Genomic DNA, 18,224 nt, shown 5'->3' on the forward strand with positions numbered 1-18,224 from the left:
CATAACTCAAGTCAATTTATCCAGTCTTATGCTTATAACATGTACTTTTACTAAAATAGATTACAAAAAAAAAAAAAAACACTTCATAAGAATGGCACCCCCTTAGATATGCCCAAGCATCTGAAATGAGGACCCACCTCATTCTTTTGTCATCAGTCCAGCCCAGTACCAGCTTACTCATTGGCCAACATTACACTAAATGTGATATCATCAAAAATATGCACGGAGATGTGAAAGATAGTGAAAGCATTTTCAGTTAGAGAATATGCCTCCTATTTGTGTATATCCAAGATGCTTCAGCAAGCAACCTGATGCTAAAAATCTCAACATACCCTAGCTATGGATGTGAATTTAAAAGGTAAAGGCACAAGGCCTATCTGTAATTTAAAAGCTCGAACCATTTTTGTTCACAAGGAGTTTCAGGGGTGGTTTATTTAATACTATATTAGTAAAAATACACTTTGTTAAATGGTGCGACTCAAACCACTTACACCTTAACACCAACAAGACCAAGGAGCTTGTGGTGGATTTTAGGAGACCTAGGCCCCTCATGGACCCTGTGATCATCAGAGGTGACTGTGCAGAGGGTACAGACCTTTAAATATCTGGGAGTGCAGCTGGATAACAAATTGGACTGGACTGCCAATACTGATGCTCTATGTAAGAAAGGTCAGAGCAGACTATACTTTCTGAGAAGGTTGGCATCCTTCAACATCTGCAGTAAGATGCTTCAGATGTTCTACCAGACGGTTGTGGCGAGTGCCCTCTTCTACGCGGTGGTGTGCTGGGGTGGCAGCATAAAGATGAAAGATGCCTCACGCCTGGACAAACTTGTTAAGAAGGCAGGCTGTATTGTCGGATTAAAGTTGGACAGTTTAACATCTGTGGCAGAGCGACGGGCACTAAGCAAACTCCTGTCAATCATGAAGAATCCACTGCATCCACTGAACAGTGTCATCTCCAGACAGAGGAGCAGCTTCAGTGACAAACTTTTGTCACTGTCCTGCTCCACTGACAGACTGAGCAGATCGTTCCTCCCCCACACTATGCGACTCTTCAATTCCACCTGGGGGAGTAAATGCTAACATTAATTTTATTTTAATTTTTTTTATTTTTATTACTATTTAATTTAATATTGTTTCTTTGTATCAGTATACTGCTGCTGGATTATGTGAATTTCCCCTTGGGATTAATAAAGTATCTATCTATCAATCTATCATGCTTGGGATGTTGTAAGCAAGTGATTGGAGGGCTTAACATGTGAATTATGCAACAAGAATGTTGTGAGATTTTTTTTTTTCGCCCCATGAACATTTTTGATATTGGAAGAAGTCAAAGGCTTACAGCAGACCTGTATAGTACCAATCGCCTCTATCATTCTTCTCTTCTGTCACCTTCAACAGTAAGGTCCTGTTTTTGCATATCTCCCATAGACTTGAACTCAAAACCTTCCATAGAATAAAATGCCATACATTATAAATAAGAACAACTCAAGCGGTTGTCAGAAAGAAGCTGTTAAAAGAAGAAGAAAGTGACTGCACAGCATTGCTGAGATCTTTAAAATGTGGATGTTTAGCCACTAAGCCCCTAAAACACATACCTTATTCAGTTCTTCTATCCTTCTGATTAAATACGGGTTGCTTGATGAATTTTCAAAGTACACGTAATCTGGGGAGGAAAAAAAAAACAAAAGTTTAACACAGTTGAAAAGTAACATAATTGTCAAAATCCTATTTAATTCAGCGGCACTGGGCAGAAAGCAGGAAAATACCCTGGATGGGTCACCAGTTCATCCCAAGGTCCACTTGTGTACACTAAGGGTGTCAGAGCAAATGTCGCTACTTGAATATACACTAAAACCTCGATTATCCGTTAGAGGGCGGGACCACACAACTGCTACTTTAAAAATGATATACAGTAGATTAGTTTAGCAAATAGTCTGAATTATTTACCAAAAAAAACCTGTATATATATATATATATATATATATATATATATACACACATATATAGCGAGTCAAAAATTATCCACACTCCAGCTGCAGAATTTATTTTAATCAACTTTCAGAAAAGACAAATACATACATTTTTAAACATAATCTCCCTTCTTTTCAATACACTTTGTCCATCTGTCAACAAACTTTCATATTCCTTCATTAAAAAATGTTTTAGACCTAGCTGCTAGCCACGAATACGCCACTGTCTTCACCTCTTCATCAGATGTGAATCTTCGTCGTCGGTCATGGATTATTGCATAGACAGAGCCATGGCCGATTTGCAAATGATTTGCCACATCATCTACTGTTACTCGTCTATTCAACAGAATCGTTTCATGTGGCGTCCGGCTCCTTCTTCAAGGCTAATACTTTCTCAATACTGTGCACAAAGTCTTTGATAAATATCGGCACCACGCACACTGTTAAGGCCACAAAAAACTAATCACTGCATGTTGCTCTTCTTCTGTGCAGATCACAAGTGGGGCAGCCATTGTTTCTCACACTGCAGTTACAAATGATCTGACCTAACACATTCTCCACCTGCATAGCAGTCTCTCTGGGGAGACAGGGACGTCGTACGGAAAATACCGATAAGACAGTGCTGCCAGCAGAAGTTTTAGTATAACCAGAGTGCAGATAATTTCTGACTCACCTTCATATCTATATTTTATAACAACTCCGAGGTACTGGAGTTTTCTACGTTTTACTTGGAGTCTTCGTTTCATAACCAACGATGCCCTTTCTTATACTCCGTTACCTGGGTTACGGAGCACATCTCTAAAACAACAAAAATAAGCTTTCCCTACCAATCAGTTTATCTCCGGTCACTCACGTTGTGTCTTTTTCTATATCGCTAACACACCTGCTGATCGTCTCCCGACTCCCTACTCCATCCCTTCCGCCACAGCTTCCCTTTTCTCCTCACTCATCTCCTATGAGACGTGTCTGCCCCACACAGTACAGAAGCCCCCCACCCAGTACTATCACTTACACAGCAGTCATTCAGCTATTTCTGCTCCTGTGCAGCACATCACAAGCTGCCTTAATGTCACAATAAAATTAACAAAACATAACAGAATTTAAAAAGAAAATTACAATGCAGAAGAACATTAACTTTAATACAGAATAGAATTTCCATCACTGGTTTCCATTTTCAACACATTTTTCAATTTTGTCAGTGTCACGCTTTAGATCGTTCAATGCCATTCTTACTACTCGGTAAACTGAAGCAATACTTGAAGTGCTTTTGTTGTTTCATAAATGTTTAATAACTTACATTTTTTGGGGACAATCCAACACCGTATGCATATGCTTAATTATAAAAAAAAAAAAAAGAGAAAAACTACAAAACGCTATTAAAGCTGAAGGTATGTAACCGACAACGTTATTTAAAAATGCAGCATGACACGTGGTGCTGGGGAAAAAAACACTACGTGCCAGCAGAAGGGAGAGGTTCTTCCAATGTGCACAGCTCACAGCGTATTATGTGGCACCAGTCATTGCATGCAAGATATGTGACAACGTACTAAATATGACAACAGCTTTCATTTTAATTTATTTTATTGATTTTATTAAAATCAAATAACAATCCATACAAATAAATCAAGTTTTATAAAAATATGTTAAAATAAAATATCTACCCCCTGAGAAAGAGAAATAGGCCAGCAAAGAACAACTTTAAAAATAAGTAAATAAATAAATTAATAAATGAATAAAGATAAATGGAGTTAAAAAAATGTTATTGATTAGATCCTGCCAGGTTTTGAAAAAAAGTTTTGTGCGAATTTGATTTTTTCCAATTTCAAATAGCATCTAACATCAGTTACCCACTGACTTAGAATAGGAGAGTTAGGATTCTTCCAGTTGAGCAAGAGAAGTCTACGTGCCAATAGTGAAGTAAAGGCAATTCCAACTTGTTTGTCCTTCTCCACTTTAAGCCCCTCTGTGAGACCACCAAACACAACTGCCAAAGGGTTAAGAGGGATTGTGCCACCAAGGCTGTCTGATAAGCATTTAAAGATTTTGGTCCAGAATGATGTTAATTTGGTACAGGCACAAAACATGTGGCATAGTGAGGCTAGAGCTCGAGTGCAATTTTCGCAGGTTGGATCTCGGCCATGGAAACATTTTGGACAGTTTTAAGCGAGACAGATGTGCTCGATATATACTTTTGAGCTGAATAATTGTATGCTTTGCGCATATGGAGCTCAAGTGAATTATGTGCATTGCTACCTTCCACTCCTTTTCTGAGATGTTGAGTGAGAGATCCTTTTCCCACTGTACTCTTGGATCTTTGAAAGGGAGGGACTGTAAAATGGTTTTATATATTACAGAAATTCTGTCTGAGTCCTCAAGACTGAGCAATATTTTTTTCCACCATAGAGGGAGGTGGGAGGTGAGGAAAATTGGGCAGGTTCTGTTTAATGAACTTTCTAATATGAAGGGAGTGAAAGGAATGTGTTGCTGGAAAGTTAAATTTGGAGTTTAATTGTTCGTAAGATGCAAAGATGTTTATGTTCAGATCTCGAAGTGATTTAATCCTTAATGTTTTCCATACGTTAAAAATTGGAGCACATTTGAGCAGGGCTGTGGAGTCAGAGTCACACTCCGAATCCAAATAAATTTAAATTGTAATGAGCAAACAGCAAATTCAAATGTCCCATTTCACAAACAATAGTCTTAATTAAGTACTTCTCTGATGTAAGAATAAAGCCCAGTGCATGGTTGTGCTACTACTAGTGTGAAGTTCAGATGAGCTAATATACAACCTGACATTCACATATTGTAATCTGGATTAAGGTACATTACAAAAAGTGTTTTCCGTGTATTTCAGATATAATGTGTTTAACAAGTTCATTTGAGTGTAAACAAGTGTAATGATGTAGGTGGAGGTGTGTGCTATGGCCTGATGTGTGTTCAGGGGTTCTTGTCTTTTGTTTAAACTGGCCAATACAGTAGAGAGTCAGCTTCCTAGCCAGTAGTTCTGTGGCGAAATGACGTGTATGTTACCTTCCTTCAATCAACATGGAAAATACATTAGCATATTAAATACAGAGAAGTCAGAGTCGGGAAGCTGGAGTCACAAATACCAGAAACTAAGGAGTCAGAGTCAAAGGATTTATCTACCGACTCCACAGCCCTGCATTTGAGAGGGTGGAAAAAAGAGGTTCTTGTGCAGAGATGCCAAAATATGACACCGGATTTAATCGACCTGCCATTGCTGTTTGCCAAATACCCTTTAATGAAAGTCTGCAATATGCACTTTAAATCACCTCAGATTTGTTTAAAATTACAAATCAACCCTGTGGAGCAGAAGAGGGAAATCAAGGAAAAATGTGTCTTTATCGCAAACATCTTGGGGGCAGTGTAACTAACCAGTATTCCCACAGAATATGCTTGCACCACAGGACTCCAGGCGAGTGTTGCAACTGGGACCCACACAGCAGTGTCATAAGCGCTTCATGTTTTTAGAGAAGAGCAATCTAGACAAGAACAGGCCATTCAGTCCAACAAAGCTCGCCAGTCCTATCCACTTATTTCTTCCAAAAAAAATAAAAAATTCATCAACTTGAGTTTTGAAAGTCCCTAAAGTCTTACTGTCTACCACCTTACTTGGTAGCTTATTCCAAGTGTCTTATTGTTCTTTGTGTAAAGAAAAACTTCCTAATGTTTGTGTAAAATTTCCCCTGAACAAGTTTCCAACTGTGTCCCTGTGTTCTTGATGAACTCATTTTAAAAGAACAGTCTCGATCCACTGTACTAATACTCTTTACCATTTTAAACCCTTCAGTCAGGTCTCCTCTTAATCTTCTTTTGCTTAAACTGTAAAGGCTCAGCTCTTTTAATCTTTCCTCATAAATGTATCCCCTATAGCCCTGGAATCAACCGAGTCACTCTTCTCCGCAATTTTTCTAATGCTGCTTTTTGTAGCCTGGAGATGAAAACTGCACCCAGGACTCCAGACAAAACTTTGTGACTGATGCTCGAACATTATCTTGAAGAATTTGTTGATATTGGGTTGAGTTCATCCAACCCTCGACTTTAACAAGGGCCCCAGTCCCTGAACTGGCCACACAGCCCCACAGCATGATGGAAACTCCACCAAATTTGACAGCAGGTGTTTTTCTCGGAATGTGGTGCTCTTCTTCCACCATGCAAAACTGTTTTTGTTATGACCAAATAACTCAGTTTTTGTCTCATCAGCACCGCTGAATTAAGCACTTTTGCACTGCCCCAGGGCCAGTGTGCTAAATAATGCGGCCTGAGGCAAGGCACATTTTTAAAAGATTCAGACGCTCCCACCCCACCCCTTAAAAACGCCTTACTAGGCATGAGTGAGATAAACGTAATCCACAAACAATATGGATTGCAATAAAGTGCATAATTCAACATTAAAACAATGCAGCACATCTTGGAACAAACAAAGAATGAAAAAGTAATAAACACATGGGGGAGAGTAAACAGATTAAAATCCATAAACACACACCAAAGAGTCATTAAATGTATACATCATTACTGTTTGACCTAAATGTAGATTATTACATTTTATTTTATTATGCCGCCAGATGGAGTCCTTCCTGCAACATAGAGGTGCCCCAAGTTCCTGCAGGGCACTATGGACATTGGAGTTCTACTTCACAGCCCTGCTGGGTACCGTGGCAGCCACCAGGGGATGCTGCAGGGAGGCACGATGATTTTTATTATAGCCCGCAAGTATTCCCTAGTCACGTGGACGGAAATAATGAAGTACTTCTGGGCTGAAGGAGAATTTCCATCTGACCCGGAAGTGCTGTGAAATCATATGGACTGAGGGACAGAAGCACTTCCGGGTCAAGGACTATAAAAGGACTGTGGGAAACCCCAGCAGACTGAGCCGAGTTGGGAGAAAGTGTGATGGAGCTGCTGGGTGGAGAGGAGGATTTATTGATTATTATTATTGTGGAGGTGCTCTGTGCACATTTTCAGAAATATTAAATTCATTTCTTTATTTTACCTGGTGTCTGGACGTGGTGTCTGAGGGTTTAACGGGGCAACAGCGACCCCTGCTGTCACAATGTATACTTTCATTGAGTTTTGCCATTGCAAAACCAAACCGTGAAACTAGACTCTGGAGTTTCGCTCATTTTGCATGCTTCTCTACATTGAAATCTGTCCTGCAAGCTAAAAGGCGCCTGCCCGTTCTAATTAAACTTAACAGACATTTGCAGAGATTGTACCTGTGACTAACACCTTAACATAACAGAAATAAACTTTTAAAAAATGACAATCAATGCACACACAATGTTATGTAGAAATTGGGAAAAATGAGCACCAATAAAATGCATCAAAATGTGGCTTTGAAATATGCTTTTCAGATGCTCAATTACAAATCAATGCAAACTGCAGTTCTGAGAAATTGTTAAATTTTAAATATTTCTTATAATCTTTAAAGGTAGTATATGTCATTCTTATGGTACTTAATTATTAATCAACTCTCTCTTTTGTATTATTATTTATATACAAAGCGTCCGTTTGTTTAGTGTTTGTGATCTTGCTTGAGCATAATGTAATTCAACATTCACAAGAGGGGAATAAATATTGAATGAACAAAAGCAAGCAGGCCACACAAGATAGTAAACCACAAACAATGTCGTACATCTGTCAAGCACAGCTCTAGAATGCCCGGTGAAGGAAAGCAACAAGAAGCCCAAACAAAATGAACGTAAGGGCTAGAATGTCCGATGAAAAAGAAAAGGGAAGCAAGGCATACAAGTCAAATCCTGTTATAGCGACTATTGAAGTAACAACATTTTCAGGACAACAAGACAAACGTTCATACAACTTTTAGTGGATTTTGTTTTAACAAAATGTATTTCGGTATAACAAATGGTTTTTTGATCAAAATGGCCACCAATGAATAATGCGATTCAAAAAATACTAATAGCCTATATTTTCGCAGAGTCTTGGGAATCCTGCAACAGACTGAATGTCAGAGCAAAAGAAAGTGACAGTCTGTTACGAAATGTCCAGTCTCGAGCATTCTTGGTGAGGCTCAGCGAGAATGTGGGTACATTATTCAGGTATAGCCAAATTCAGAGTCAGTGCTCCACCGGGCGACTGCATGGGTAGGGGAGTCGTGTGCGGATACTGTACTGTTCAAGTTTCATAACACTTCTAAAAGTTTTCTTTGTGATGAACAAAAAGGTGAGAAATACCACCAATTTACAGTGTAGGAGAAAAAAAAGCTACATCTAATGTCTCATTTTCAAATAAAATATTTTTTGCTGTTTAAGTAGTGCCATTTTTATATATAGGTATTGTGAAGCTTTGGTCACAAGAGTTGCATAAGAGACAGGAAGATAAGTCCAAGTTTCCAAGAAAAATACACATATTATATTACTGTATAGAAAAAGCAGGTACAGTCCCAAGGCTTCATTCAAAATAGGCACGACATGGGCCTATATCATATTGCTTTAGCTCTCATCTTCAGATTAGAAGAATACCAACAACTCGGAATCACCACTGTGGCAGACCAGGAGACTGCTAGGAAGAGCAAGTCAAAGCACCAGTGTAAAATCTAAACATCATGCGACAAGCAAGTTATGTGGTAATCCTGATCCTGTGGAGGACAACCAATTGCTTTGCCCTTAGTTTACTGTTTACTGGACGCAGCAGAGCAGCTACGGAGCGGTCCTTGCACCACTGCTGTTAGACATGGCGAATCCCCAGTGACCCCACTCACAATAGCATTTTTCCCATATTAGTTATAATGAAATATCTGTTACAACAAAGTACTTTTATGAATTTCGTTACAACAGGATTCAACCTATATATCCGGTAATCTGAACTTCATAAAAGCATGACACAATCAAAACAGATGGACTTACCATTAAGTCTGTTTTAATAACTGGGCTTTTCACTATGCTAGTTATTTCATAATGTTCAAAAAATGGATCTTGGATTAAAATGTCACCATGACCATTTGCGCCAAACCTTGCAGCTTAATTTATAGTATGTAAACTAAGGTATCGCTATACTGAAGAGTGACGATCTAAAAAAAAAAAAAAACAAAAAACACTAATAAAAGGAAAACTCAAAAGACTCAAATTTGCATTACCTGTCTAGATTAAATAGTTTTAGGGCACAAGGGGTCAGTTGTTGGGTACTGTAGTAGTAGTGGATCAAGATAAGACCAAGCAGAGCGGTACTGAAAGGAGATGATCTTCAGGTCTAAGTGTTGTCTCAGCGAACACCAGAACAAGATGAAAGCCAAGTTTAACTAATCCACAGCTAGCCTTGTTTTAGCTTTGTGTTTGCTCAGCTGGCTGCCTGATCGCCCGTTTACGGTAGTGTGCCAGCAATTAACATCTCGTCCATTCTCAATTTATGATATGCTGCTATACATACAGTACTCTCAAATAACTGACAGAGCAGAAGGAAAAACTACATCCTCATGAAAATGTATTTAAAAAATTACTGCAATCGTGAGGCTACATTAGATCGAAAAGTTAATCGCTTTGAGCGTATGAAAAAGCCCTGAAACCTCTAAGCAATGACAAAGAGAAGTACATGTTAGCAGAATCGCATCTGAAGCATAATTGTCTCTCTGTAACTCATTTTCTCAATTACATACATAATACAGTAGAGGCAATAGTTGTTATTCATTATGTGTACAGCTCTTCCTAATAACCAAAATAATCCAAGTCACCAAAGCGTATAAAATATCATTCAGAGGAGGGACATATTTGTGAAGAATGCGTCACTGCCCCACAAACGTCACACAAGCTCTGTATGATAAATACTGCATTGTATAAAGATACATTGTATTATGTTGACACTCACAAACACACCAAAAGGAATACAGCATGGGTGACACTGGTAGCATCTTTGAATGCGCACCAAAAATAAACACAATGAAAGAAGGAGATGAAAGTAAGAGCCAGACAGGCAATTACAGGGCATCAGACAATGGCTATGCAAGAAATATTAGAGCCAGTGGAGGTGCTGCTGGTGCGGTTTCTCACAAGTTTATCAGCATCTATTGACTGTACCCTTGACAGTGACATGGCGGCAGAATCTGTCACCAACTCTTTTTACTGAAGATGAATAGTTAAATGCATGTTGGCCATACTGTTTTTATATTATGCAATGTAAATATAGCCATGCATTGCTTGTCTTTTTCTGTGGCCTTCAGTTGAATATATTTCATTCGGTATCAAGCTATACCTCAGTCCAAATAAAACGTGGGTTTTCCCCATTCTTTCTTTAAGTGGCACACTATTTCTTTTTTCAAGTACACAAATTGTCCATCTGATGTGTATGGAATTCACTTTGCGAGATTACCCACCTTAAGTCTGTTAAGCCTGTCAACACAGTTAGTACACAACTTTGTTCCCATTCTACCAAATCCAAGAAGCACACTGCACCTGCCCTTAGTCTTAGTCCTGGTGGGTTGCTTGTCCAGATCTTTGGGACCCTCTCTAACAGTGCTAAACCCACAAATCAGTCTTGTGACCATCAATACTGTACATACAAAGATGAGACCAGGATCATCCCGAGCTCACAGCACATTGCAACTGACCCATGAGGTCTCCAAAGTGTGTTAACCCTGTACAGACCTTAGAGTTTTGACACTAAACTGATTGCTTTTTATGATACAAGTTCTACCATGGGTTAGTGAAAACAGGAAAAGTCAAGTTTTTTTTTCTTTTCTTAATTAAGATGCAATCTTTAAGATTTCTACTAGTGATGTCCTGCTTGATTGGCCAACAATCTAAATCTGACGATTTTCAGTACAAAAGACTCAAATGGTAATTGGCGAATAGGTGGATCACAAAAAAACATTTTTTTCAGCCCCTATTTTTCTAAACTAGGATGTGACTTTATATCCGAGCGAATAATACAACATCCATACCTACCTTCACATTCACACATACGTTTATCTAGTAAAATCTTGTTTTAGTCCCAGAGACCCGCTGAACGGCACTTTTTAAGAAACCTTATCCCAAGTCTCTCTTTCACAAATGAATTCAGTGCCTTGAGAAACTATTCTGTGTTTGCTGTCTTTTGTAGCATTACAACCCGAAATTAAAATGGATTTTCTATAAATGGACTTGACAATATAGTCCAAATTAGTGAAGTAGAATGAAAATAACCTGCGGTGGGCTGGCGCCCTGCCCAGGGTTTGTTTTCTGCATTGTGCCCTGAATTGGCTGGAATTGGCTCCAGCAGACCCCCGTGACCCTGTAGTTAGGATATAGCGGGTTGGATAAAGGATGGATGAAGAATGAAAATAAAAAAATAAAAAAACCTTGTGAATATATTAAAAGAAACAAGTAAAAACTGAGAAGTTGTGAGTGCATGTGTATTCATCCCTTTTGCTATCAGACACCTAAATAAGATCTAATTCAGGGGTTTCGAACTCCAGTCCTGAAAGGCCGCAATGGCTACAGGTTTTCATTCTCACCCTTTTCCTAATCAGTGTCCAGATTTCACTGCTAATTAACTTCTTTTCCCTTCATTTTAATAGCCCTGTTTTTAAGGATTCAGTTCTCTGAATTGATTCCTTCCTTCAATAAATGACAGCCAAACATAAATGAAATGTGAAACAAGCCAACAGATAAGCAGCTAAACTAGGATTTCAAACTCCAACCAGTCTCTTAATGGGAAGCGGATTCTTACTGTTAAACTAGTTATTTAATTCCATGGCTTGCTGCTGCTCTCATTCTGCCACAGCAGACATTTCCAAAACTATTGATTTTTCTGTTTTTTCTAAGAACACCGTCAAGATGTTCTGGAGAGCTGAGAGATCAACCTTACCAAGACCATCACCTCTCTTTAATTTCAGATATTGTGTGATGGGCACAGGGGAGCTAGTCATGTGGCGACTCACTTTGTGTCTCGTTATTGTTTGGCTGCTAATTAAGGAATAAACAACTGGGGGTCAGAGTCAAGTTAATTAAAGCTAAGGCAAAAGAAGTTAATTAGCAGCCAAAACCGGTCACTGATGAAGATGGTTAGAATGAAAACCCGCAGCCACTGCCGGCCTCCAGGACCAGAGTGCGACACCAGTGATCTAATCCAACTGATTCAATCAGAAGTCACATGATCAGCTGCTGTGTGCTATCAGTGTCACATGATCTGTCACATGATGTCTGTATAGACCTGTTCTGAAAGGCCCCTGACTCTGCAACATCATTAAACACGCAACATGAAGACCAAGGAGCCATCCAGAGAGGTCAGAGACCAAAGTTGGAGAGAAGTGCAGACCAGGGTTGGGTGATTAAAAAAAAATTCCAAACTCTAAATATCCCACATTATAACAAAAATGGAAAGAATGTGGCACCACTACAAACCTGACAAGAGACGGCCACGCACCAAAACTCACAGACTGGGCAAGAAGGACATTAATCACAGAGGCAGCAAAAGCATTGGACAGAAACTCCCATCTAAGCTGTGGATCACCATAGTACCACTTTAAATCATACATTCCACAGAGCGGGGCCTTATGGAAGAGAGGCCAAAAAAAGCCATTGCTTAAAGAAAAAAAAAATAAAACATTTTCCAAACACATGCAAGAACATTCTCTGGTTAGACTAAAATTGAACTTTTTGGCCATCATGGCGCAACCAACCACCTCCCGTTACACCGCGAATGCCATTGTTACAGTGAAGCATGAAAACTGATCGGGGCAACTCATAAGGAAAACCTGTTTCAGTCTGCCAGAGATTTGAGACTGGGATGAAGGTTTGTCTTCCAGCAGGACAATGAATGACCCTACAACAGACTGCTAAAGTGACACTGCAGTGGTTTAAAGGGAAACAAGTCAAAGCCCAGACCTCAACCCAGTGAGGAATCTGTGGCAGGACTTAAGATGGCCATACACCAATGCAACCCATCAAACTTGAAGGACTTGGATAAGCTCGGCCTTGAGGAATGGGTGAGAATCCCAGTGGTGAGATGTGCTGAGCTAAGAGAGAGACATTCAACAAGAGACTTGTAGCAAAAGGGAACTCTACAAATTATTGACTTTGGTTAAATACCTATGCATTACCGGGATTTCTGTTGTCTTAATGATTGAAGATGCAATTTTTTTTTTATTGTGACACATACAAAAGTGGGAGGCATGTTGCATAAATCAAATTGTGCTGACCCCGCCAACAATATATGTGTGTGTATATAAATATAATTTTATATATGGTGGTAGATGGCTGGGGACCATGCCTGGCCAGAACACCTTTACTATGGAAGGACTGGGAGAGAAACAATACCTCCTCCAGAACATAAAGCCAGCACCCCTGGACTGCATCGGGGCCATAAGCTTGGAGCTTGGAAGCTCAACCCTGCTGGGGCTCGTGACCGCTGCCACAGGCTGCCTGGATAGTTTGAGTCCTGTGGACAGAAGAGGATCAAGCTACACCTTGAGTACTTCCAGGTGCCCATGCAGCCCTTCCACCACACCAGGAAGTGCTGCCAGATTGCAGGAGAACACCAGTAGTACTTCCTGGTGCAGAATAAAAAGTGGCCGCCTCACTCCATTCAAGGAGCCAGAGTCAGGAGAAGAAGCTTGCCTGGAGGAGTGGAGGAGGAAGGAAGGAAGAAAGAGAAAGAGACAAAGGTTTTGTTTATTGTGTGTTGTGCTGTGGTTGGGAATCGGGGTCTTACTCGTGGGGATCGGGGAAGGTGTTTCTCACAAGAGAAAGAAGGAAATAAAAGTCCTGTGTGCTTGCACTCGTGCCTCCTGCGTCTGTCTGTGTCAGGGATGACTTTGACAATTTAAATATTATAAATATTCAAAGTAAAAAGTATGTGAACCCTTTGGAATTACCTGGTTTACTACATGAATTGGTCATAAAAAGTGATCTGATCTTCATCTACTCACGTACTGATATACAGTGCATCTGGAAAGTATTCACAGCACATCACTTTTCCCACATTTTGTTATGTTACAGACTTATTCCAAAATGGATTAAATTCATTTTTTTCCTCAGAATTCTACACACAACACCCCATAATGACAACGTGAAAAAAGTTTACTTGTGGTTTTTGTAAATTTATTAAAAATAAAACAAAAAAAAAAAAAACTGAGAAATCACATGTACATAAGTATTCACAGCCTTTGCTCAATACTTTGTTGATGCACCCTTGGCAGCAATTACAGCCTCAAGTCTTTTTGAATATGATGCCACAAGCTTGGCACACCTGTCCTTGGCCAGTTTCGCCCATTCCTCTTTGCAGCACCACTCAAACTCCATCAGGTTGGATGGGAAGCGTCGGTGCACAGCCATTTTAAGATCTCTCCAGAGATGTTCAATCGGATTCAAGTCTGGGCTCTGGCTGGGCCACTCAAGGACATTCACAGAGTTGTCCTGAAGCCACTCCTTTGATATCTTGGCTGTGTCCTTAGGGTTGTCGTCCTGCTGAAAGATGAACCGTCACCCCAGTCTGAGGTCAAGAGCGCTCTGGAGCAGGTTTTCATCCAGGATGTCTCTGTACATCGCTGCAGTCATCTTTCCCTTTCTCCTGACTAGTCTCCCAGTTCCTGCCGCTGAAAAACATCCCCACAACATGATGCTGCCACCACCATGCTTCACTGTAGGGATGGTATTGGCCTGGTGATGAGCGGTATCTGGTTTCCTCCAAACCTGACGCCTGGCATTCACACCAAAGAGTTCAATCTTTGTCTCATCAGACCAGAGAATTTTGTTTCTCATGGTCTGAGAGTCCTTCAGGTGCCTTTTGGCAAACTCCAGGCGGGCTGCCATGTGCCTTTTACTAAGGAGTGGCTTCCGTCTGGCCACTCTACCATAGAGGCCTGATTGGTGGATTGCTGCAGAGATGGGTGTCCTCCTGGAAGTTCTCCTCTCTCCACAGAGGACCTCTGACAGAGTTACCATCGGGTTCTTGGTCACCTCCCTGACTAAGGCTCTTCTCCCCCGATCACTTAGTTAAGATGGCCGGCCAGCTCTAGAGCCCTGGTGGTTTCAAACTTCTTCCACTTACGGATGATGGAGGTCACTGTGCTCAACTGGGACCTTCAAAGCAGCAGAAATTTTTCTGTAACTTTCCCCAGGTTTGTGCCTTGAGACAATCCTGTCTCGGAGGTCTACAGACCATTCCTTTGACTTCATGCTTGGTTTGTGCTCTGACATGAACTGTCAACTGTGGGACCTTCTATAGACAGGTGTGTGCCTTTCCAAATGCAGAGTTTGTTCTTCTGAAGCCATTGTGCTGTGGATTTTCTGCGATGTTTGGGGTCATTGTCCTGTTGCACCACCCAGCCTCTTCTGAGCTTAAGTTGACGGACAGACACTCGCGCATTATCCTGGAGAATTTGTTGATAAACTTGCGAGTTCATTTTCCCCTCAAAGATGGCAAGCTGCCCAGGACCTGATGCAGAAAAGCAGGCCCAAATCATGATGTTCCCTCCACCATACTTTACTGTAGGGATGATGTTTTGATGTTGATATTCAGTGCCTTTTTTACGCTAAATGAAGTTCTGCTTGTTCCTCCCAAATAGCTCAATTTTGGTTTCATCACTCCACAAAACATTTTCCCAGTACTGTTGTGGAGTGTCCAAGTTCTCTTTCACAAACTTCAGGCGTTTAGCAATGTTCTTTTTTGATAGCAGTGGCTTCCTTCTTGGTGTCCTGCCATGGACTCCTCTCTTGTTCAATGTTTTGCGTATAGTTGACTCATGAACAGAGATGCTAGCCACTTCTAATGACTTCTTCAAGTCCTTTGCTGTCACTCTAGGGTTCTTCTTTACCTCATTGCTGACTCTGCATTGCGCTCTTGGGGTCATCTTGGCAGAGCGCCCACTTCTACGCAGAGTAGCCACAATACCAAACTGTCTCCATTTACAGACAACTTGCTTAACAGTAGACTGAAGAATATTTCAAATCTTTGAGATGACTTTGTAACCCTTTCCAGCCTTATATAGATGAACAATTCTCCATCGTAGCTCTTCAGACAGCTCTTCTTTGCGAGGCATGATTCCCATCTGGATATGCTTCTTGTCAAAAGCTCAAACTTTATAGTGTTTTTGATCAATCAAAGTAATTCTAGGCCACACCTCTGAACTCGTTTCATTAAATGGACTCCAGGCGTGCTAAATTCGGACAGCAATGAGCTTTTTAAAAAATCATTAGCTTAGGGTTCACTTACTTTTTCCAACCTTCTGTTTCACAGTTTGAATGATTTATTCAATATGGTCAAAAATTCCCTGAAAATCTTTGTATCTTTAGTTATAGGAGACTGTGTTTGTTCATTATTGTGACTGACATGAAGATACGACCATGTTTTATATGGGAATTAGACATAAATAGAGAGAATTCCTAGGGGTTCACATACTTTTTACTTTGACTGTATATATGAAAAATAACCCAAGTTCACAAAATACCGTTACTATTTAAACATCTGTGCTGTTGCAAAAACCTCCTCCTGCATGCGAGACCATTCCGTATGTAAGAGTAGCAGCAGTGCAAGGTTTTCTTCGATATAAAATTTAGAAAGTCGTAACTTTAATCTGTCCCTTGTCATTTTCTGCTTTGTTAGTTCACTTTTTTCTGCCTCCTCAACTGTAACTGAATACTGGTAATTCATACAGCAGAGCAGAACAGAGCAGACGCAGGTGCAATGAACGTTTGAGGGCTAAAGTGGAGCAGCTACGTCAGCGTCACAGCCACCTGTGTGCTCATTAGAAAGCATCAGCATAAAATGGCAAAATATTTTAAAGACGACACCAAAACTCTTAAAAAGCAACATGAAAAAAGAGAGGCGGATAGGAATGGCTCTATAAGGCTGATACATACAGTGGAATCAGAAAGTACTCAGACTCCGCTTTTTTCACGTTTTTTAACCTTCTTCTAAAATTGCTTAAATTCCCATTTTCTCACATGAAGCAACATTCAATACCACAGAATGACAAATCAAAAATAGAATTTTTGAAATGCTTACCAATGTGTTTAAGAGAAAACTGAAATATCACACTGTACGGTATTGAGCTATTTTACTCTCACTTAGTTGTAGCAGTCTGACAAATCGAAAACAGAATGTGATGAGCCTCAGACTGGTGGAGTTTTGCAGTGATGGTTATCCTTCTGGAAGTTTCTCCCACCTCCACACAAGTTCTCCCTGCTCAGCCAGAGAAGCCATCGGGTTCCTAGTCACGTTTCTTACCAAGACCCTTCTGCCACTAGCTGCTCAGTTTTGCCGAGTGGCCAGCTCTACAAATAGATGTGGATGTTCCAAACTCCTTCCATGTAAGAATTATGGAGGCCACTGTGCTCTGTGCAGCCTCCCCCAGATCTGTGCCTTGACAAAAAGCAGTTCCGTTGACCACATGTTCTGGTTTTTGCTCAGCTGCAGGACCTTCTACAGACAGGTCGATGTCTTTCTAAATAATGCCTAGTGACCTGAATTGACCACAGGTGGTCTTCAAACAAGGTGCAGAAACATCTCCACAATTGTCAATGGAATGGAATGAACCGGTCCAAGTACTTGTGTTAATATGATATTTCAGTTTTTTACTCTTAATAAATTTGCAAGCATTTGTAAAAAAAAATATCCTGATGGGGTACTGAATGTTGTTTGATGGAAAGGGTGGGGGGAGACTTGTAAGATTTTAGCATATGGCTGCAGCATAGAAAAATATGAATAAAGTTAAAAGGTCCAAATACTTTCTGAAAGCACCATGGGCAGTCCAAAACTTTAACACTGGTCTTATATGACCATAGTAACCAGAGCCAACAACATCAGCAGAACTACAGCCACTTCAATCAGTTTTTAATTGATAACAAAGACCACTCTTTCTGCTACCAAGATTCTACCAAGAATTGAAAGCTCCGGCCAATCGCAGCCCGTATCGGCTACTAAGTTGGCTACCAAAACTCGGAAAGGGCAGGCCAACCTCTTGTCAGTTAATGTATTCTGCAAAAGCTTGTTTGAGTCGGCATACAGACAGACGCTTTGATATTTGCATTTCATTTTGAATTTTCTAAAAACGTTACTCACGAGTGTCGGTTTGTGCAGATATATTTACATTCACGTACGCCATTTTTTGAATGATTTTTTTTAAACATTTCTTGGTGCAGTTTATTACATTTATTAAATGTCTAAAAAATCTGTAAAGACAGATATAATAATGTATAAACATAGTTTCATTTTTTATACTTAACACTAATTTCACAAAACGTTCATATCAATACCAATACAGAATAATAATAATTATGGATATACTCTATATTAA

General features: G+C 40.1%; 1 protein-coding gene across 3 annotated transcripts in view; it reads right to left on the reverse strand.

The window, feature by feature from the left end:
* The window catches only part of mta1 (metastasis associated 1), a 112,413-nt gene that overhangs the window by 78,638 nt on the left and 15,551 nt on the right, over window positions 1-18,224 (reverse strand). For all 3 annotated transcript variants that reach the window (XM_039741812.1, XM_039741814.1, XM_039741813.1), the window contains exon 2: window positions 1,601-1,668. In XM_039741812.1, coding sequence (XP_039597746.1) covers window positions 1,601-1,668 — 68 coding nt within the window. The remainder of the gene's footprint in view (window positions 1-1,600; window positions 1,669-18,224) is intronic.

The sequence above is a fragment of the Polypterus senegalus genome, chromosome 18 (genome assembly GCF_016835505.1).
Source record: "Polypterus senegalus isolate Bchr_013 chromosome 18, ASM1683550v1, whole genome shotgun sequence".
NCBI lineage: Eukaryota > Metazoa > Chordata > Cladistia > Polypteriformes > Polypteridae > Polypterus > Polypterus senegalus.